The 22769-nt window shown below is 43.5% G+C and overlaps 2 protein-coding genes across 13 annotated transcripts in view; one reads left to right on the forward strand and one right to left on the reverse strand.

The window, feature by feature from the left end:
* Nucleotides 1-22769, forward strand: part of CDC14B (cell division cycle 14B) — a 166527-nt gene that overhangs the window by 135707 nt on the left and 8051 nt on the right. For 8 of the 11 annotated variants that reach the window (XR_012645698.1, XM_074995100.1, XM_074995097.1 and 5 more), the window contains one exon: nt 1-6943. This exon is cut by the window's left edge and continues 117 nt beyond it. The exons of the other annotated variants lie outside the window; for them this stretch is intronic. The gene's annotated coding sequence lies outside the window, so the exon portion shown is untranslated. Of the gene's footprint in view, nt 6944-22769 lie in introns of those variants that run through there. 11 annotated transcript variants of the gene reach the window in all.
* The window catches only part of HABP4 (hyaluronan binding protein 4), a 44870-nt gene continuing 40626 nt past the window's right edge, over nt 18526-22769 (reverse strand). For both annotated transcript variants that reach the window (XM_074995108.1, XM_074995107.1), the window contains 3 exons: nt 21848-22016; nt 20256-20438; nt 18526-19071 (listed from right to left, as the gene is read on the reverse strand). In XM_074995108.1, the coding sequence (XP_074851209.1) occupies nt 19015-19071; nt 20256-20438; nt 21848-22016 (409 nt within the window). In that variant the 3' untranslated portion in view covers nt 18526-19014. The remainder of the gene's footprint in view (nt 19072-20255; nt 20439-21847; nt 22017-22769) is intronic.

The raw sequence follows: 22769 nt of genomic DNA on the forward strand, positions 1-22769 counted from the left end.
TTGAAAGGAGAGACTTTTTAACTGCAAAATGCAGCTAAGATTTAGCAGCAAAACTCTTAATTTGTAGAAGAGTGACCTGTCCAAAATGCTTGACAAACCGTTCAGCTTTCTCATTCTAAACACTTTCTTAGATATTGAAAAAACTTTGTAAATTTAGACTCAGGTGTAAATATATAAACTCTCTGTTGTAAAGAGGGCTTACTAGTAGGTATGATTAATGTACGTAATTGTGATGGCAATCACTTAGCTGCTGGCCACATAAGAAGTGAAGATGTGGTGGGAGCTTCTAAATTTACTGTTGTCTGTCAAAGCTGGTCTCAGTCTCCCATAGAGGGCATATTTGAGAAGACAAGATTTTATTCTCATAACATCGTACTTTTGTTTATTTGGATATTCTTCCTATTTTGTATGTATTTTTTATGAAGCTGTAATGTTAAATACCCAAACTAATACACCAAAGAGTGCTTTATTTCAAAGATTTTTTTAAAAAGAAATTTAACTAAAAGGTAACTGTAGTAATAGCTTTTAGTTGCTCAAAAGTCAGTGGCTCTTCTTTGCTTGAAAACCTTAGGTATTACATTAAACACATAGGTAAAAAATTTCAGAGAGCAGTGTAATCTAAATGGATGGTGCTGCTTTAAATTATAAGCTCTGGTACAAAAAATCAATGTTTTGGACACAGTAATGTTTCTTAAAGTTTATGCATCAGGCCGTGCTTTCTGGACAATGTTGCATTTTCCCTTGCTTAACCATGTTCTTCCATACAGAGGATGAGGGGGGGTATGCTTGAAAATTAAGGATATGTGATTATAAAACCAATGAAACTGGCAGTGGCCGGTCGTCTTTTTTTTTTTTTTTTTTTTTTTTTTAATGGTTATTTCAGGGTGGCAGCGCTCCCTTTAAAATATCCAGGTCCTTTTTTTTTTTTTTAAACAAAAGCCCTACCACATTATCTGTTAACTGTTGTAATTTTTTTAAAGATGATACTGTCAGACTTGGAAGTTTCATTTATTTCCTTTTCCATACCTTTTTAAATCATACATTTTTCCTCATGCTGCTTCATATTGTATTTTAGTAGCTTATTTCCCCTCCTGTGTCTTTGTTGGCTAACCTTGCATATGTGCACAGCCTCTGACTAGATCAGCTACCGCATAGCCAAAAGCAAAAAGTTACTACATTCTGGGGGTAGAAGGTTGAATGATACTCAACAGACTTCTTTTGTCCTTAAAGAGACCTACTGTCTTAGTGAGAAGAAATGATGCTACTAAATTTATACAGTGCTTAGCAAAGTTCAACACCTAGTTTCAATTTACATCCCTTTTTAAAGCATTAAGAATTGTAGTTGGAGGGTGTTCCCTAGATAGTGTAAATAACAGAGTGGTTACATGACTAGCTGCCTATGCTAAAGGCAGAAGAGTATTAGCCCAGGATATGGGCACTTACTGTGTTAACAGAAGCACCTCCCAAGTCATCTAATTATGTGAACTTAAACACACAGAAGAGCAGACCTGGTATTCCTTAAAGACTAACAATTTTGTTTGTTAAGATGGGGTGCACAAAGTGGGGCATGAGCCCCCTCTGCCAGGGACATGACATTTCATAAGGGGAGCTCAGCAAAATCAGCTGCTGGGTGATGGGCTCATCCATCTCATTAAAAATGTTGAAACATGTTACTGTTTTCATGTCTGTGTATTCACGTTTATTTACCAATTAATAAGTTTTTACAGTCTACATACTTTACTAGGGCTGTCAATTAATGCACATTAACACCTGCAATCAACACAGGGCAGAATTAATGTGTTAAAAATATAGACATGTTAATTGCTGGCCTTAGTGCACACAGTTGGGGATGCCAGTGGAGCTCCATGCACCAGCAAGGGGTTGCCAAGATCCCCCATCTCTGGCTGGGGATCCTGTGGCTGAGGTTGCCAGCTGTGGGGCTCCCTGGGCCCAGCCAGGATCCTTGCATCTATGGAGTTGTTGGCTGCATTGGGTGCCTGGCTTTCATTCTCACCCCACCCCAACCCAACTCAGTGGGGCTCCTGGCAGGTCTCTGACTGAGGCTGGGCACTGTGGATCCCAGCTGGTTCCCTGCCCTGGGGCTGGCCTTCAGGCTTCCCAGAGCAGACCACCATCAGGGCTCGCCTGTGCCAGGCACAGCTGGAGCTCTGTGCTCCAGGTGCTTTCTGGTCCAGCAATATCCGTCATGCTGCTGGAGGAGGGATGTTGCTGGATGAGGGTGTTTCAACCTGTATTAGGAAATAGGGACAAACCTTAATTGTGATTAATTTTTTGAATTGCTTGACAGCTCTTTTTCTTACACATGCTGAACTTTTTTTGTACAAACCACGATTTCCATCAGTTTGATATACATTATATAGGTGTGGGGGCTGGGGAGGGCTGCTAATTGTATAGATGAAACATGGGGCGCAACATGAAAAGTTTGCTAACCCCTCTATTAGGTTATTAGAGCTCTGTCAGATCTGATGAAGTGGGTCATACCCACGAAAGCTCATTATCTAATGAAATTATTAGTATGTAAGGTGCTGTGGTCTGTTTGGGTGGTGGTGGATTTTGGTGAAGCTATTAAAACAGCTGTTCTTTATTTAAGAAGAAAGCCATTTGACTTGTCTAACTTGAGTCTTTGCTTTGTACAGCCAAGAGGTTCGTTTCCCATGGAAATGGCAAAATTTTGTTTATATTGGCTTTCAAAACAATTGTGAAGGAGGGGCTCAGCCTCATAGAATCCTGGGGCTGGAAGGGACCTCAAGAGGTCATAGAGTCCAGCCCTCGGCTTCAAGCAGGATCAACCTCTACTAAGTCATCCCAGCTATGACTATGTCAAGCCAGAACTTAAACACCTCTAGGGATGGAGATTCTACCACCTCTCTAGGAAAAGCATTCCAGTGCTTCACCACCCTCCTGGTGAAAAAGATTTTTCCTAATTGCCAACCTACACTTCCCCCTCTGCAACTTCAGACCATTACCCCTTGTTCTGCCCTTCATCACCACCAAGAACAGTTTCTCTCCCTTCTCTGTAGAGTGCCCCCCTTCAGGAAGTTGAAGGCTGCTATTAAATCATCCCTCCGTCTTCTCCTCTGTAAACTAAAACCAAGCCCAAATCCCTCAGCCTCTCCTCATAGGTCATGTGCTCCAGCCCCTTAATCATTTTTGTTTCCCTCTACTGAACCTGCTCCATCCTTCTGGGGAAAAGAACCTAGCTAATTTTGTGAGGGCCAGAAAGACCGGATTAGTCAAAAGGGTTTTTTAAACAATTTCCCCTATGCTACTATGCCCTCCCCCCATTTTTATTTATTTATTTATTTTAAGTTGTGGGCTACTAGAGTGGTCTTTGATCAAGGATTAGAGGCTGGGCCCTACTGTGGTAGACTGGTGTGTTTCTCTTCCACCAGTGACCTTGAAGAGACAGTAAATGCAGTTAATGATGACTTGAAAAGGTGCTTGCTCCCTGGACCATCTATGTGGATTTTTTCTTTTCAAACCAAAGTGGGTTTCTCAGCCCAGGCCCTGCAGGGGTACCTCCCTATACCTCTCACTTCTGAAGTTGCAAAGGTCCATCTTGTCCACTTTCCTGTCTTCCAACAGTGACCAATGCCAAGTGTCCCAGAGGGAATGAACAAAATATGTAGCCATCAAGGGGCCCATCTATTTTTAAGTATCAGAGAGGTAGCCAAGTTAGTCTATCTTCAAAAGCGGCAAGAAAACCTGTGGCACCTTATGGACTAACATATTTTGGAGCATAAGCTTTCATGGGTAAAGAACTGCTTCATCTCATGCATCTGGTGAAGTGGGTCTTTGCCCAGAAAAGCTTATGCTCCAAAGTATCTGTTAGTCTGTAAGGTGCCACAGGTCTTCCTGTTGCATCTATTGTAACTCATGCCTAGCTTCTGACAAGCAGGGGCTAGGGATCCTATCCCTGCCCACCCAGGCTAATAACCAGTGATGGCTCTGTCCTCCATGAATTTATCTAGCTCTTTTTGGAACCCTGTTATGATTGTAGCCCTCCCAACAACTGCAGGCAAAGCGTTCCACAGCTTGGCTGGGCTCCTTATGAAGAAATACTTTGTTTTGTATTATTTTTAAACCTGCTGCCTTTTAGTTTCATTTAGTGTGATCCTTTAGTTTTTGTTATGTGTAAATAGCACTCATTTCCTGTTTCTACTCCAGTTGTGATTTTATAGACCTCAGTCATATCCCCCCACTTAGTAGTGTTTTTTCTAAGATGAGAGAGCCTATTCTTATTAACCCATCTCATAGAAACTGTTACCCTTTTCTGAAGTTTTTCTAATTTCAGTATATCGGTGTTTCCCTAGTGGTGTTCTGCAGAACCCTGGGGTTCGGTGAACTGAAAATAAGGGTTCTCAGAGAGCGGTTATGCCTGGTGGGGAGGGGCAGTGGGTTTGCAGGATGTGTGGGTAAAGCTTAGGGATGGGGGAGGGTTTGAGATAGGAGTAGGGGTATCTACAAAACTCTAGTTTAAAAGGGTTCAGTAGCCAAATAGAATTGGGAAACACCATGGAAAAATCATGGAGGGGTTCCTCAAGGAAGTCATTTTGAGGCACTTGGGGGAGGGGAAGGTGATCAGGAATAGTCAACATGGATTCATGAAGGGCAAGTCATGCCTGACCAATCTGATTAGTTTCTACGATGAGATAACTGGCTCTGTGGATAGGGGAAAATCAATGGATGTGATTTATCTTGATTTTAGCAAAACTTTTGTTACGGTCTCCCACCATATTCTTGTCAGCAAGTTAAAGGAATGCGGATTGGATAAATGGACGGTAAGATGGACAGAAAGCTGGCTAGAAGGTCGGGCCCAGCGGGAAATGATCAACGGCTCGATCTCGGGATGGTGGTCAGTTTCTAGTGGGGTGCCCCAAGGTTCAGTTCTGGGTCCTGTTCTGTTCAACATATTTATCAATGACTTGGATGAGGGGTTGGATTGCACCCTCAGCAAGTTTGCGGATGACACTAAGCTGGGGGAGAGGTAGATACGCTGGAGGGTGGGGATAGGGTCCAGAGTGACTTAGACAAATTGGAAGACTGGGCTGCAAGAAATCTGATGAGGTTCAGTAAGGACAAGTGCAGAGTCCTGCACTTGGGCTGGAAGAATCCCAAGCATTGTTACAGGCTGGGGTCCGACTGGCTCAGTAGTAGTTCTGCAGAAAAGGACCTGGGAGTTGTAGCGGATGAGAAGCTGGACATGAGTCAACAGTGTGCCGTTGTAGCCAAGAAAAGCTAATGGCATACTGGGTTGCATCAAGAGGAACGTTGTCAGTAGATCCAAAGAAGTGATTATTCCTCTTTATTTGGCTTTGGTGAGGCTGCATCTGGAGTTCAGTGTCCAGTTCTGGGCCCCTAATTATAGGAAGGATGTGGATACACTGGAGAGAGTCCAGCGAAGGGCAACCAAAATAATTAGGGGGCTGGAGCGTAATGAAGAAAGGTTGAGGAAATTGGGACTGTTTACTCTGCAGAAGAGAAGACTGAGGGGGGACTTGATAACAGCCTTCAACTTCCTGAAGGGAGGCTGCAAAGAGGCTGTTCACAGTGGTTATGGATGGCAGAACACAGAACAATGGTCTCAAGTTGCAGTTGGGAAGGTCCAGGTTGAACATTGGGAAAAGCTTTTTCATTAGGAGGGTGGTGAAGCATTGGAATGGTCTACCCAGAGAAGCAGTGTAGTCTCCATCACTGGAGGTGTTTGTCTCACCTCAACAAAGCCCTGGCTGGGCTGATCTGATCTGATCGGTTTTGGTCCTGCCCAGGGCCGGGAGCTGGACTTGATGGCTTTTTTTTAGGTCTCTTCCAGCTGAATTGTTCTATGATTCTGTGGGGTGACCTCATTGTGATGGATTCCAGTCCCTTTATTACATGAGTGAAGCAAGGCAAGATATTTTGTTTCTAATGTAACAAGTAGAGCTCCTTGACTTTCTCTATAAAATGATTGTCTCTGAAGATCAATAAGATCAAACACAAAACAGTGCTAGTGCTGTGGAAGTTAATATAGCATTTTTTAATGTTGTGGCCTTGGGAAAGTCACAATTATGTCTTGACAAACCTAAACAACCAAATGAGGGCAAAGTGGTGGAGCTAAGAGGATTAGATTTAAAAAGACACAAAAAAGCTTTTGGGCAGGAAGTGCAGGTTGAACGTCTCTAATCCAGCACACACATCCAGCAACATGCATAATCTGGAATGAATTTAGTTAGCAAGAAAACCACTTATTGTGGATAGGACCAAGTTTCCCATGGTGCCATAAAGTTTGTTTACAGCCACCGGTCCTGGTTCTGTTAGCTCTAATTTACCTCAAAGCGTCTAAGAGCCCAGAAAGCAACTGAGTATTAGTAATGTGCTAGACAAAACTTACCTCCCATGGTCTAGCAAATTCTCTTGTCCGGCATCGGTCTAGTCCTGAGGGTGCCGGATAAGAGAGGTTGAACCTGTAGTAGTTCTCAGCTGCCTACCCAGTTCTTTTGTTTTCTAGATATGTTTGTCTTTTGTGTACCAATTTGTGGGTTTTTTGAATCGGTGGAGTGAATTGAGGCAGTGTCTTAGCAGACACTGAACTGATTTATTCCAAATGCATGGATTGAGTTGTTCCATGTGTTGAACCTGAAAAGAGTCAGATTAAGGTTGTTGGGAAGGGGGAGCTATTTTTGTTTTTTACAGACATTGAAATTACATTTTTAGCAACCAGGTGAACCCTGGGACTTTCAATTTTGTATTGTTTAAAACAAACACTGATTTTTAACTGAAACAATCACAAATATCTATTACATAAAGGCCATGTCTACACTAGCCCCTTCCTTTCAGAAGGGACATGGTAATGAGCAAGTTGGGAAGATGCTGATAAGGTACTTCCATGAATATGCAGCACCTCATTAGCATAATGGTGACTGTGCGTGATTTGAGTGTGCCACTTTCGAACTGTGTGCCACCCGTGTAGACGTGGGTCTTTCAAAAGGACCCCCCCAGACTTTGAAAGCCCCTTCTTCCTAAACCAAATATGAAGAAGGGGCTTTCGAAGTCTGGGGGACCTTTTCAAAGGCCCCCGTCTACACGGGTGGTGCACAATTCGAAAGCGGCACTTTCTAATCACGCACAGTCACCATATTGCTAATGAGGTGCTGCATATTCATGGCCGTGCCTTATCAGCATCTTCTCAACATGCTCACTGTGGGCTAGTGTATACATAGCCATAGTGAAAGTCACTATGCTAAGTTGTACTGTTAGGTAATGAAGATTCATGCTGGACTACCATTTTTCACACCTCTGCATTTTATGGTTGCTGAGAAACCCATGCTATTTCCATTCTGCATTTGACTCTTCAAATCAGCTTCACTATTCAGTGATCAACATTACCTCCTCCTAGCCCAAGTAATTTTAACATAGCTTTTAAATCTCGTATTTTGGCTTGCATTTGCACCATATGAACCAAAGCTGTCTATACACAATTCTGAAAGTGAGGGAAGAAAGCTTATTTTCTAAAGATTTGTGAAAGTATGCCAAATGGAATGTACATGTAGAACAGCTGGAGACTTAAGAGCACATGGGTACAGGAAGAACCTAGTTATCTGTGCTGTGATGGATTTATAACTGAATGGGTGGCCTATCATTTTTTCCCATTCACCTTTTTATAGATACATTGAAAATCTTACTTAAAATACATAGTAACTATATGGTATCTAGGGTCAAGATGCTGCTTTTCAGCAAAGTGTCAGTAATTTATATTAATGTTACTCCCTGATCTTGATCTGTTGTTCTTATTGTAAATACAAAAGTGCTGCACATATGCTGCTATTTTTAAAGACTGGACAAAAGTCTGTTAAGTTAAGATTGTACAAAAAGAGACATTCTAAGTGGAAGAATAGTCAACAATTATGTTCATCACATTGTTCTGCAATTTTATATTAATACTTCGCAGACTCATTTGTCTTGTGTAAACTCATGTACAGAGTCTGGAAAGTTCTTTACTAAATCAATACTGCTCATCCTGATTTTTTTTAAATTATATATTTCTAATCATTTTTAAATCAGAGTGAATGACAGAAAGGGAGTTTATAGTGCTGAAGGTATTTTTAAGATACAGCTTCATAATATCTTGTAAACTTAGTTTGATATGCAGTTGTCATTTGGAAATCTTACATACTGTAACTTGCTTTGTACAAAATATTGGAAGATTAAATGTAAATATGAATTGTATACAAATAAAACTTATCTTGAGCTTTGTGATTCCTAACAACTTCACCATCAGATGAGTCAGTTGGTGTGGGTGGCTTCACAAGTGATTAAAAAAAAAAATTCATGACTTGTCACTAAAATGCATAATGTGTTAAATCAGGCCTATCTAACCAGCCTAATCAAAGTGCAAAATTATAAGGGATAACTTTCCATTTACTAAAATTATGAAAATTACTAATTCTCATGAATGACTCTTGCCTTGTTAAATATTTACTGGGTTAAGATGCTTACCTGTAGCAAGATTAGAGGAGTGAAATTCAGGAACGCGGGGTGTTATTGACTTAGCTACTAACTTTACCTTGAATAAGTCTGTTAACCTTCCACATCTTCATAGGTGGGGAAAGCAAGGATAGGACCTAACCTTTGTAAAATGCTGCAAGATGGAGGAATGAATATACATAGTGCAAAATTATGTAGTAGTGAAATGTTGATCATAAAAATATAACAATGGTGCAAAAAAGATCCATTGGAAACCCTTAAACTGAAAGCTTCAAGATTTTATCAAAAATGGTGTGGGGTTGTGGGCTAAGGGCCACCTCTGAAATTCTGTTTAAAAAAAAAATCAGCAGTGGCCAACCTGGGTTAATACCAGAGTTTGACAGGAAAAACAGCTGTGGCAATCAAAAGCACACTTGATTCAGCTAATCTTCAAACTTTTAAAATAAAATGCAAACCCTCTCTTCTTCCCCATAAGATTGACCCAATTTTTCAGGGTTCAATTTAGCATGCCTAGTGGGGGACATGCTAAAATGAACCATCAGGCACAACCCTGCTACTCCCTGTTCTTGAGGAGTAAAGGAGATGGACAGGAGTTTCTCCTATCAACCTCTCTCTGGGTGGACAGCCTGATAAATCAGCCTTAGATAAGTCAATTTCAGCTACGCAATTGTCATAGCTGGAATTTCATATGTAGGATTGACTTACAGGTCCAGCGTAGACCAGCCCTGAGTGAGGTAAGAAGAGTACGTATTCAAATACGTATTCATAAAGTGAGCTGAAGAATTAAATTATTAAGCACAAGTGTTAGATTTTGCTTTTTCCGGACTTATGCCACTGTTCATAAACAGGAAAAAAATATGATTTTGAAAGATTAAGTCAATGCTGGCAGCATGGACTTGGGAAACGCAACTTTTCCAATATCAGATCATTAGAAGAGGATAAATGAATTTAACAATTTTTTAAGCTCGGATTCCATTGCCCTTCAGAAAAGCATTAGACTTATGCAATTGTTTTAAGGTAATTGAAAAAAATTCAAGTCACATTCATAACTTTGTTTTGATTACCTTAGATTGCATATTAAGCAGCTTCTGGCATAATTAGGCATTTGACAGTAGACCTCAAAGGAAAACCCAGCTACTATTTAAAAAAAAAAAAGTGTTGATCTAGTAGATTGAACCTGCCAGGCATCCATACCACACCCATGCATGCTACTGTCAGGAAATGAAAATACATGGTTCTGTCCAGGATTCTCTTGTATGCCCACTGAAACAGTTGAATTTATTCTGTCTCCTGATCAGCTGCCTGTGAGGTACATGATGCACGTACTTAAAAATCTTCCTTCTAGGTGCTTGGGTGTTTATTTTCTGTCCCAAACCCCCTTCTTCCCATTACCGTAAACCATTAAAACAGCTGCCAGTGTTGCAGGTGGAATGTGACAATGAAGCAGAAAGTGAATGCAGATTTGCCACAGGTTTTCTCCAGGTCCTGCTGCTAATCCTCCAGCAGTGAAAACCTCTCAAGTCTATAAAAAAATCTTTTGGGGGAGGCAGGGAGTGGCAGCTGGCCTTTCACACCTGTGGCACATGGAGCAGCTAGCGTTCCCCTTCTGGTGGTGGACTAGGAGCTGTGGTAGTCTCAAGGCACCAAACACCATTTGCAGCCTGTCTGTGAAATGTTGAGAAACAAGACTTTCCATTTACCAGAAGTGTTACTGAAACAATGGTGGAGCTGAGCAGCTAAAGTGAAATCCCAGGCCACACACCTCTCTTCCCCTATTGCAGAGGTGGCTCTTCGTTCCCATGTGGCTGCCTGCCATCTTTCTCCTCACTGCCCCAAAAGAATTAAAGGTGAATTTAGCCTCCACCTTGTCTGTTACAAGAGAAAGAGATCCAAACGATGCACAGGAGCTTGGTTTCACTACAGCTGGGGTGTGGAAACCCCAGGCTGTGGTCTGGATCAGGTCTGTGGCTAATGTGGCTCTAGCCCCTAAGGTTTAGAGCTCCCCGCCCCAGCATCCAGCCTGGTGTGAGGTGGGGGTATGTGGAGTTCTGAGCCTTGTGGACTGGAGTCAAACAAGTCATGGGCAGATCTGGCCCACAGATTCTGGCTGGTCACCACACTCCCCTCCCCCAGCTACCGAAGGCTTTCCAGGCAAGGATTCTGGGGGGAGGTGCAGTACCTGGGAAGGGCAGTGGACACAGAGCCATGTGTAACTTCAGGGAGCTGTGCCAGGTGAGTACTGCCCCCCCAAGGCCACACCCCCCCCACCTGCTCCTGCACCTCCTTGTGGGCCAGGAGCCCTGCCCCCACCCCAAAAAAAGGTTCCCCACGCTGGCCTACACTTGCACAGTGAGGTTTGGCTAAGCTTCAGGCTCCATGGGACTCTCTTGGAAAATCAGGCTATTCAGTCAGCCCAGATTTCAAGGAGCAGTGACTGAGCTTTGGCAACCCCTTCGCAGAAGCTCAGAAGCACTTTATGGCCAGTTTGGACAGGGCAGCAAGCCTTGCCCACAACAGGCAGGGGCAGGGGGTTAATCAGAACCCAGGATGCAATAGAACACACCACCAGTATCACTTATTACCCATTTGGCTGTTAACTGTCTAAACGTCTTTTTTGCCCTTTGCTGACAACTGTGACCATGTAACTAAACAGGTTGCTGTGTATTTGAAGCATCTTGAAAATTTTAGCCAAATGATTTCATTTGCTAGTTTGAAATGAGGGAGCATCTTTTGGTGCTGCTATCTCAGCTGCAAACAGGATCTCATACGAAATAAATTAGGTACAAAAACAGCAGTTCTTGTCCCCTTTGTGCTGACAAATTTTGCTCTGACACTGCCTTCAGGGCGTGAAAGTAATTGCCAGGATTTCCCCTGTGCAAGGATCCTTGGTAAGCTGGGGACAGAAGGGGTGGTGGGAGCTCTGAACCTCAATGCACAGATCCATGTCACCCTTGTCCTAGAAGCAGTGCAACGCTCTTGCCTGCCAGATGGCTGCTTATGAAGCTACCGCCAAGGCCCTGTTGCATGAACTAGGAAAGCCAGCAGCAAAATCCTTATCAGGCACCACTGTTGCCACAACCCCCACCAACCTGGGATCAGCACAGTCCTCAGTGGCACAAGAGGGGCTGTGCTAGCAGCGAACAGCACTGCACTAACGAGCCCTGCAGCATTCAGTGCTGAGAGGACATATGGAACCAGCTGCTGACAGGGAAGCCCGCCCCAGCAGAGGCTTCAAAAACTTGGCATGATCCAAGCCCAGCACAGAGGCAGGCTGAGCGGAGATTAACAGCTTGCAAGCGAGCTCTTCTTGCCCACAGGTCCATCCTTATCTAACATTGGATCCCTACTGACAAGAGAAACGCTGCAGTTGTTGAATACTCTCAGTAGTGTTTTTTCTTCACCACACTCCTCTCCAACTACATTCCATCAGTTTGAAGGTCATTGTGAAAGAACTCTCTATCCTCATTGGTACCTGGAGTGGTAGTATCCCCCTCCCTACTACCCTCTCCAGTGGGCACCATGGGCCTATTGGAAGCCTGGCAGATGCCATTCCAGGAGCACATCTGTCTCATCTAGGAAGGTCCCCCCAGCTTCTCCAGCCCACACCCTTCTGGTAGTAGACTAAGAGGATAAAGAGAGTCAAATCCCAGACAGGGATAGTGTTATACCAGAAAGGCAGGCATCCAAGGACAATTCATCTTCACCCCTCACTGAGGCTGACATCAGAAGCATCAAATTCCATAGATGACCTAAAACAGTTCCAAGAACTTTTTAAAAAAAGAGCAGCCACTGGACAGGAGGTTCAACCCCAGGAAGTTAAAAAGAAACTTTGCCTCAAAGAATATTAGCCTGTCCTCTCAAGGAAAGATCGCTCTCCCTATTGATGACACAATAATAGAGGTGTCTGATGACATTTGGCAGACACCCTCCTCAATACAACCCACTTGCAAAAAAGCTGATTAAAAAGTACTTGGTCTGTCCCAAGGACCTGGACTTTCACTTTTCCCAGCCCCACCGAACTCAGTGGTGAGTGGATGCAGTGAGTCAACTCTCCAAAGCCCCCCCAGATCAGATCTGTGAACCATGGCAAGGAGTACAAGACTTATCAATCAGCCACACTGCAACTTACGCTGTGTCTACCTTAAATTCTAATTTATCTAATAGTGTAGTTAGCTTGCTATAACATGACTGCCTTCACTGTAAATACCATTAGCTCAATTTCAGGAGCCCTAATATAGATATAAGATTGTTGAAATTCGCTGGTGTACATCAAATTCAAATTTAAAAAGTTTAATAAATGCCAGCATGGAACCACTGTGTCTTAAAATAGACTTTATTAGCCTCCAGGAGTGTCCCATATGCAGCTAACAAAGCTATGCAGTTACCCACGAAGTACGGCTGCATCCATCCCGCTGCTCTCCAGGTGCGCAGGAAGTAGGTCGCAGAAAGCCCACGAATTTGAATTCAGCACCAGCAACCTCTAGAAATATAAGATGAGCCCAGAAACTAAAAGTTTCTTTTTCCAATCGCATTGCACCACATCAGTAGTCATCATTTGTAATCATGAGCACTCATGGTAAGGATCTGCCTAGTAGTTCTCAGGGTCACAAGAGAGCTCCAGCATGGAGCCATCAGGAGATTCTGGATCATCTTGCAGTTTGGGGAGAGGAACCAGTGGCAAGCAGACTTTGGGTGTCCAAGAGAAACATGAGCCTATATGATAAAGGGCTACATCTACACTTACTGAAAACTTCAAAATGGCCATGCTAATGGCCAAATCAAAGAATACTAATGAAGTGCTGAAATACATATTCAGCACCTCATTAGCATGCCACCAGCCCTGGTACTTCAAAAGTGCTACAGTTCACTCGCCCACGGCTTGTCTACACGTGGGTCCTTTTTGAAAGGACCCTGCCAACATCAAAATCCCCTTATTCCTATCAGCTGATGTTGGTCCTTTTGAAAAAGGACCCCCCTGTACATGAGCCGCAGGCAAGCGAACCGTGGCCCTTTCAAAGTACCAGGGCTGGTGGCATGCTAATGAGGTGCTGAATATGCATTTCAGCGCCTCATTAGTATTTTTCTATTTGGTCATTAGCATGGCCATTTTGAAGTTTTTAGTAACTGTAGACATGGCCAACATGTCACAGTTGATGACTGCATAAGGTTATTCCCAGGATTCTTACGCAATACCAGGTGAAGATGAAAGAACTCTAGCAGGCACATCACAAAGTCCATGAAGCCAACTGACGGTCAGGTCCTCTCCAAAGACCTGCCACTTTTCTGAAGAGCTGAACGTGCTTCATGTGGGAGACCCCACCACTCTGCTCACTCTTCATTTCAACATTTTTGGAGGCCCTGGTCTGGAGGCCAGGGTGAGCTGAGAGGAGCTGGGAGGCAAAGAGGAAGAGGTCAATGGAGAGGATGACGATGGCAACCAGCAGGGGCCAGTGGAAGCTGTTCCCAACAGCCCAGAGCATTTCTCCAATGACCACTTTTAGTACATAGTCCTACTCATCGGGCTTTCTTCACCCCACCCCCATCAAAGGGGCTCACAGTAGCACCAGCCATCTTCGACAACAGGGGAATCATCTTTTTACCATACCTAAGCAACGGCCTCATCAAGGGCCATTGCGAGTGGAGACATCTCGGATAGTAACCAAGACCAGGCAATTATTTGATCACTTCAGACTTACCATAAAACGAACACAAACTTGCGAACCAACTCAAGACACTGAATTCATCTGGGTTCACTTCGATTCTGTTATCAGCCATAGCATACTTATCAAACCGACACTTCTCTAATCATGATCCCATCAATGACCGTACATACATGTTTACAATTGCTAGGCCACACAGCAGCCACTAAATATGTTGCCCAGTATGCACATCTCCATTTCTGCATAATGCATTGTTGGCTGACTTCCATTTACAAACCTTACTGACACTCTCTTGGGAAGTGATTCATCATTCCAGCATCTGTACTGGGCTCCCCATCACAACCTCCTCACAGGAGTTCCCTTCCTGCAGCCTGAGCCATCATTACAAACTACTACAGATGCCTCACTAATAGGATGGGGAGCGCATATGCAACAAACACAAAGTGCAGGAAGATGGTCAAGGCACAAAACTGTTACACATCCACCTTCTCGAGTTTGAAGCCATCAGAAACACGTGCTGATACTTTGCTCCTGCCAATGCAAACTACACTGTATGGATCCTGACAAACAGAACAACTATGTTCTACATAAAAAGACAGGGCAGCGCTCATTCTCACTCTGTGCAGAAGCAATCAGTCTTTCCAATTGGTGCACATGACGTGGGCTCAAGGCATCATACCTGGATGAGAGTTAGTCTATTGCAAAAACAAGAAGTCCTGTGGCATCTGTTATCTGTAAGGTGCCACAAGACTTCTCACTGGTTTATACCTACCTGGAGTCAACAACATCATGGTAGATACTGAGTTGCAGTTTTACCACAGATCACGAATGGGAACTATACCCAATGGTTACAGAGTATCTTGCAGAACTGGGGCTATCCAGAAATAGACTTTTCTCAACCAGAGGCAATTCCAAGTGTCACCCATTTTGCTCTAGAGCAGGACTGGTGAGGAATCCATGGGCGATGCCTTCCTAATCATCTGGAACAAACCTCTATACCATGCATTTCCCCCAGACCAGCTAATTCCCAAGATCCAGTGGAAAATTTGATCGGACATGGCTCAAGTCATCTTAATAGCACCATCATGGTCCAGATGGACCGGTTCCCATACATTCAGCGCATGTCAGTTGAGCCATTACCACCCCTACATGACCTATCTCAAAACAGGGGTAAACTGCTTCACTCTATCCCCACGCCCTACACCTTCATACCTGGTTTCTTTGTGGTTCCAAGGCACCAAATCTCAATGTTCAGAACATATTCAGAGGCCATCCATTCCAAAGATCTACCTGCCCAAATGGAAACAGCTCACATCCTGGAGCCAATGGTCTCAGATCAACCCCTGTACAGCTTCCCTCCATCTTATCCTCGGCTATCTACACCATCTACAGAATAGGGGCCTATCCATCTCATCCACCAAGGTTCATTCACTTACCAGAGATCACAGCACTCCATGAGCACGTTGATGGAGCATCTGTGCTTGCCCACCCAGTCAAAGAGATTCCTCAAAGGCCTCCACAGCCTTTATTTCCCTCACAGAAACCCAGCACCTTCCTGGGAACTAAATCTAGTCCTGGACTGTCTCATGAGGCCTCCCTCTGAACCTATAGGCACCTGCCCACTCCTGCTTCTAACTATGAAGGTGCTGTTCTTGGCGGCCATCACCTCTACAAGGATGGTTAGTGAGATGGGGCCCTCATGGCACACCCACCATATATTATATTCACAAAAGACAACGTCACTCTAAGACAACACCCATCATTTACGCCTACGATCAGCTCCTCCTTCAGTGTTAACAATCACATAATCCTGCCTGAATTCTACCTGAAACCTAACGTACCCCTCAGAGACAACTGCACAGCTTAGATGTTTGGCAGGCTCTAGCTTTTTAGATCGCTAGAACACAGAAGTTCCATAAATCTCCATGTCTTGTCTTGCCCCTTGCAAACCACTCCAAGGGCACTCTGATTTCAATGCTGCACATTTCCAAGTTGATAGTAGCCTGTATGCTACATTATTACTCTCTTCGGAATAAACACTTGCCAGTTCCACCTAGCGCACATTCCACTTCTGCTGCTGCAACATCCACTGCCTTCCTGAACAGCATCTCCCTGAAGGACATATACAAGGCAGCCACATGCTCATCCCACCATACCTTTGCTAGACATTATGCTGTCATGTTTCAAATAGCAACTGATACAGCAGTGGCACTATCCTCCACTGCTCAGCAATAACTCAGACTGACCATCCTCACGGAATACTGCTCTGTAGTCACCAACAGTGGAGCACCCACAGGGACATCACCTGAAGAAGAAAAGTAAGTTACTCACCTTGTGCAGTAACGACTGTTCTTTGAGGTGTGTGCCCCTGGGGTGCTCCATGGCCCTCCCTTCCTCCCCTCTACTTGGAGTTTTCAGTAACTCAGCCATAGATGAGAACTGAAATGGTGGTTGGGGATGCCACATGAGGCACCAGATGTCAGTGGCATGAGGCGCTGCCTGCGAATGTGCATCCCAACTGTCAACTGCTATCATCATCATCATCATCAACTGTGGGCTCAGCGCCCATTGGTGTCTGATGCCTCTCTCACTATTTCCTTCCATCTTTCCCTACCCAGTGCAGAGTGGCTTAGTTTCTGTAGACTAGCTCCCCACCAATCTATTACATCATCTATCCATTCTCTGTGGGGTCTGCCTCTCCTATTCGAGCCATCCATTATGCCAAATACCAGGGTTTGATTTTTCGTTCATCATTCATTCTGCAAATATGTCCAAATAGTTGTAGCTTCTGTTTTATACCTTCTGCAGCAGGTTCTCTTTCAGCTGTATCTTCCCATATAATTTCTCATTGGTGACCTTCTGCATCCATCCTGTTCTCAGAATCTTTCTGTAACAACTCCTTTCGAACACCAATATTCTTCTTTTCGAATCTTTCGTTATCACCCATGTCTCACATCTGTATGAGACGCTCCAAACTGCAGCTCCAGGGATCATCCGTGACCAACAGTGGAGCACTCATAGGAACAAACACTTCTAAGAACAGTCATTACTGCACAAGGCAAGTAACTTTCTTTTCCAGGCCCTTGTAAGTCAACAGGCCCTGGGGCAGCTGCCCTTTTGCTCCCAACCCCCATCACAGATGCAATGTAAGTAGGTTGCACTGCTGGATCTGAGGGAGCAACTGGGACAATGACTAATCTCGAGGCTATGTAGAAGCCAATACCAATGGCCGGTTCTTATCAGCACACAGTACCAGCCTGCACCAACCCCCTTTCACCTCACATTTAAACAGCTCTTACTCTGCCACTACTATATCCTAATCGTGCTTTGGTGACATCTCACCATGGTACCTCCTCTCTTCAAATGTGGATAGATTTCACTTCATACCTTACCTTGTTCTGTTGCAGTTAGCTGTGCAAGAGATGGGCAGCCCAGGAGGAAGCTTAAGGAAGAGCAAAGAGAAAAGGAACCGAGCCTGTGCAGGAATTCAAAGGCTTTTTCTCTGCTCCTCAGAAGCAGCAACTGGAGGTGGCTGGTGGTAGCTATTCCTGTTGGCCACTAATAAGTCTCATTTGCCGTACAATCAATATCCAGACACCAACTCTGCTCCAATGTGGCTTTAGCTATTTAGGGTCCTCTTGCAGCTCATATTTAAGTCTTTGTGACATTTGTGAAGAAGGATCACTTAGTATCCAACTTCGACAGGCCACTCAGATCCCCTAGCCTCAGCATTACATCAAAGCCTGCCTCTTTCTCCACCCAGACCCAATCAGCTTCCCTATGAGTGAGTGGACTTGCAGCTTAAGTTTTAGAAAGTACTTTAATGGGAGCAACTACAAAAAGCTGGAACTGCTTCTTGAAGCAGCATTTTATACAGCACAGAATGAACCAAACTCATTTCAAGTCAAAGTCAAGTATTCCGCACACAAGTAGTAGTGGTGAGGACCTAGTTGTTCTACAGTACCACAGTGGAGCTGTGGTGTCCGATACACTGTCCGGCCACCATATGTGATGAACTGGACAGCGCAGTGTGGCAACACGGCTTGTTAGAGCTGCACATGTGGCACGCCCCCTGGTCCTCCATGCACATGCCCCACAGCATGTGGCGGCAGCAGCGGAGGCACCTTCTCTTGCAGCTTGCTTGAGGTGGCGCAGCTCCAGGGAGTCACCGGAAGTTTGCACAGGGGGAGGAGAGGTGTGTCTGGCTGGGAGTGAGGGCAGGATGGCGCTTGGCTTCGAGGTGGGTGGGTAGGTGGCGGGGGGGCACTGTAGTGATTGCCAAATTTTGGTTTGGACCCCACTGCATGGAGTTTCCATTTCTCTCACACTGCTGCAGTGGGACATTTAAAATAAATAAATAAATAACTATGTCACACCCAAACCAATTAGCAGTTTCCTTTATTTGTCAACTTCTGAAAATCGCAGTATAACTGCTTAAAATATGCAAAGGTACATTTCACTCAATGGAGTAAGGAAAGCAGCTTTCAAGTGTCTACAGGGGTTTGCTACAGAGTTCCAATAGCAGACCATATTGTACAGCTCACATTTCACTGTGCTTTCATGGAAAATTCTATATAATCTCTATATACACATTTTAAACACTGTACTCTTGAACTTTATTGAAATCCCTTGAGTATAACACCATGAGCATTCACACAGCTATCCCAAAAGGAGGTGCAGGAATCTGTAGCAAGATCCCAGTCCACTCATCTCTGGTGCCCCCTTCCCTTAATACCATAGAAGTGCAATCATTTTACATGAGAAAAAAAAAATCAGTTTTTCCTTTAGACTCAGATGATCCTTTTCCACAGCAACATAAAACTGGTCTCTTCACAGCTACTTTGAGATGCTGCCATTCAGGACAGTTCTTTCATGCTAAAGCAGGAAAATCCTCGGGGTCATCAGGATTTGGAGCAACGATTTGGGTCTACAAAAGGAGGAAGAACATTTAGGAAAATATGCAGATTATGGAGACGCCAGATGCATCCTATCTAACTCAGAGCTAGTTCCATTTTATTTGCTAAGCTATATTAAGAGGCACTTAATGTTATTAACTGTTCTGTACCTGTGAGTATTTCTATGCAGGTACTAGAATTGCACCTGTCACAGTGGCCTGGGTATATTTATAGTATAGGGATAGTGACTGAAGGAAGTGACATCTCTCAGATACTTTCAATTCTGTCTATTGGAAATCTACCAATAGACACAGGAAGCAGCTCACCATTTAAAGTGAATGAAAAGTTATTCTTAACTCTTCAGTTCTTCTGAAGTTTATTTTTAGTTGTGTGCAAAATCTACTGTGATTCACACTTGATTTGCTTCATTATTTCAGCCTGTAGCTTTACTGAACAAAAGCACAAGAGGGATTAATTCCATGTCCCTTTTATAGTTCCAAACTTTACATGTGGCTAAGTATTTTATCCCTGCTGAACTGAAGGAACCATGGAGATTTTACTTAAAAAAGCAAAACCAAACACATTCTTCCGTATTTGTTCACCTTCAAGCAGTATTAGGGTTCTTATTAGCTACCAGTTTCCCCAGGATCGTCCCTTTTTTGCGGTACCTGTCACATTAAATCTGAATGGGTGCTCAGCACATGGTGCCAGCTGCCCAGTTTGATGGGCTCAGGATCATCCCAGATGTTCTGGGTTTTATATCCCAGTGGTAGCCATAGGTCAGTAAAAATGGAAAGAAGCTAGTTCCACAAGGAGACTGGTTTTGAATATATGTTACATCAGGGGATTGAAAGGAAAAGATCAGGTACTGTGATCTTTAGTAGTTAAATTACCTTTGACTTGAAACTATTTGCCATTTCTGACTTGTCACTTATTTAATAGAAAGTTGTACCTCCTGTGTCTTATATCTGTTTTCAGAAACTGGACATCACTTCTCCTGTATTACTACTCCGTCTAGCAGTTCTACAGTGACCTGAACTCTGACCTCTTAGTGGGAAGTCCGCACCACTCGATTTGCAACATACTACCAACTGAAATGCTAACACTAACAAGTTCTTGGGAAAAAAAAAAACAAAGGCAACTCTGCCCCCTCACCAAAAACAAACAACATTTCTCATGTCATTGAGAAATGTATAGCTACAAAAACAAAAATTACCACCACTTCTGGTCTAGGTCCTGTATCTTCAACTCTTTTGACACGACCACGACCTCCTCGTGCTCCTCTGGCACCACGCCCAGGACGAGGAAGGTTCCCAAAATTAATATCCAGCTGAGAAGTTATATCATTAGCTGCTTTTCGGAAGATGTGAGAGTCCTCTTCAAAATCTTCCTTTAACATCTACAAGAGAATGTCTCTGCAATTAGCATGCTGCTCAGAACTGCAGAAACAGTTACTATCCTACAAACTAAAAGAGCACACTAGTCAAATCAGACTCCCTGGACAGACAGGAGTTGTGTACGGCAGTGCAGGCAACAAGGGAGATCATGACAGCCCTCCCAGTCTTGGGCTAGCTCTGTGCTAGCTCTTGTGCAGCTCAGCATAAGCACACAAACTGCTGTGCCACCTCTATACTGCCAGAGAACTCCCACACTGAAAAAAATTTTCACTAGACAGTTCCCAAGGGACCACACGATCTGGCTCAGGGAGTTATCCTACTGGGAAGGGCTGGGAAGAAATAAGAATGGAATGCTGCAATTTACTTATCAGTTGCTACCACTGATCTATTCCATTGTGAGATTTGCCACAGTTATAGCTACAGTACAGGGCAACAATTAGCATTAGTATAGCCAAGGAACTGAATATTTTCTATAACATCCTTCTTATAATACACTGGAAGTACATGGTAGTGCTATAACAAGGAACAGCAAATCATATTCCCCTTCTACCCATCCTGAAGGGTAACACATTGCATGGTAAGTAATACCTGTGACCAGACAAGTCATTACTGTTGTAGGGCCCCATCTCCTAGTATACTAGCTTTACACTGCCAGCCCTAAAGTCTACTCAGGAGTACAATAAAATTTAAGGCACATTCCTATGGAAGACAGGTCCTCAACTCACTAGGTGTGTAGAAGTGGGAGGAGTCTACACGAACACAAAAGTAAGAATCTACTCAAATTATCACTGTTCAACAGTGACTAACATATGTTGAATTAATTTTTTTAATTCAGATTTATTGGTGTCCTAGTGAAGGATCAAGCCCCCACACCATGATGCCAAACACTTAACACTGACCTCTCCTGCCCCACTACCCGCCCAAAAAAGCTTATAGTCTACAAGGGCAAGAATCTAAGACAGAAATCTGGTTCTGCTAATATCAATGGGGCCAAGATTTCACCCCATAAGTTTCGTTATAACAGTACAATGGCTCTGAGCAGAATAAGAGCTCTAGAAAATTAAACAAGCTCTTTTGGGTCACTTCAAGCAGCACAACAGTAATCCTCAAAATCATTCCAATATTCTCAAATGGTTCAGAAACAATTGTGATCCAATAGTGACCAGATACAGGACAATTTGGTATTTAGGATGATGATGATGTTGGAAAATCAAATTTCCAGTATACACAGGTAAAATGCATTAATATAGCAATAAGTAAACTAAACACAAGGTGTTTCAAAATGTTGTCCAAAGTTAATATATGAGAAACTTAGTAAACGAGAGTTTGTTCAAAATCAGTTTTAAAGTAGAAGCCAGTGTCCTAATCCAGGGAGAAAGCAGAATTTAGAGAATCCTAAGGCAATGCTTACATCTTCTCTATACTTTGACTTGTGAATCACCACGGCTTTCGAAGGAACAGTGGATTCTGGCTTCCGGATGTTGAATTCAGGCTTTGGTCGATTCTGTTGCTGCAGATTCTTCCACTCATCTAACGTCATTTCTTGAGCTACTTCTTCCGCTGGCTCTGCTTCAGTGACTCTAAAGGTTTATAGTTGTAAAGTAAAAACCATTAGCTTGTGACATTCCAGGTAGAACCTAAAAACACCCTAAAGCAAGACTACCTTGGTAAGTACAGTATATTGAATGCTTGAGATTCTCTGCCATCTCTGAATTTGAAGAGCTTCAATATTATGGAAGATACACCTGAAGCATAGACTCATTTACTTTTCGAAGTCAGCATGAGAAATTATGCAAACAACTGTTAACTACTGCTCTCTCTTACTTTCCTTACTATAGAAAGGCACATCTAACAAAGGCCAAGGAACATGAACACCACACTAAGCCAGTCTGGCTTATGATCTAGTATAATAGAGGACCTGCAGTTTTGTTCGTGGAGCTCACAGCAAGTTAGAGACCAACCTGTCAGCAGGTTTGGATACCAGTGACCACAAATTTTTGTGGTCAGTCAGCAGGACAGAACAAGGCTACACAGAATCATGATTCAGAGAATCAAACTGCCAAAACTACATCCTGGAATCTACTGAGAAATCACCTTTTGGCCCTGATGACCTTCTCCAGAACAACTGCACAGGATTCTACTTTATCATCTCTTTCATAAAAGTCATGTACAAGATGGGGGGGTGGGGGAGGTTTGAAAGAATTTGCGCCATGTAGTCATCAATATGCATGTAACATGCAACTCTCATGTCAGACCTCATAGGACATGGTTCATCATCTGGCCAAAAAAGGCATGGATCAGATCAAGCTGACCAAAAGTCACTCATGTTGAAG

The sequence above is a fragment of the Carettochelys insculpta genome, chromosome 5 (genome assembly GCF_033958435.1).
Source record: "Carettochelys insculpta isolate YL-2023 chromosome 5, ASM3395843v1, whole genome shotgun sequence".
Taxonomy (NCBI): Eukaryota; Metazoa; Chordata; order Testudines; family Carettochelyidae; genus Carettochelys; species Carettochelys insculpta.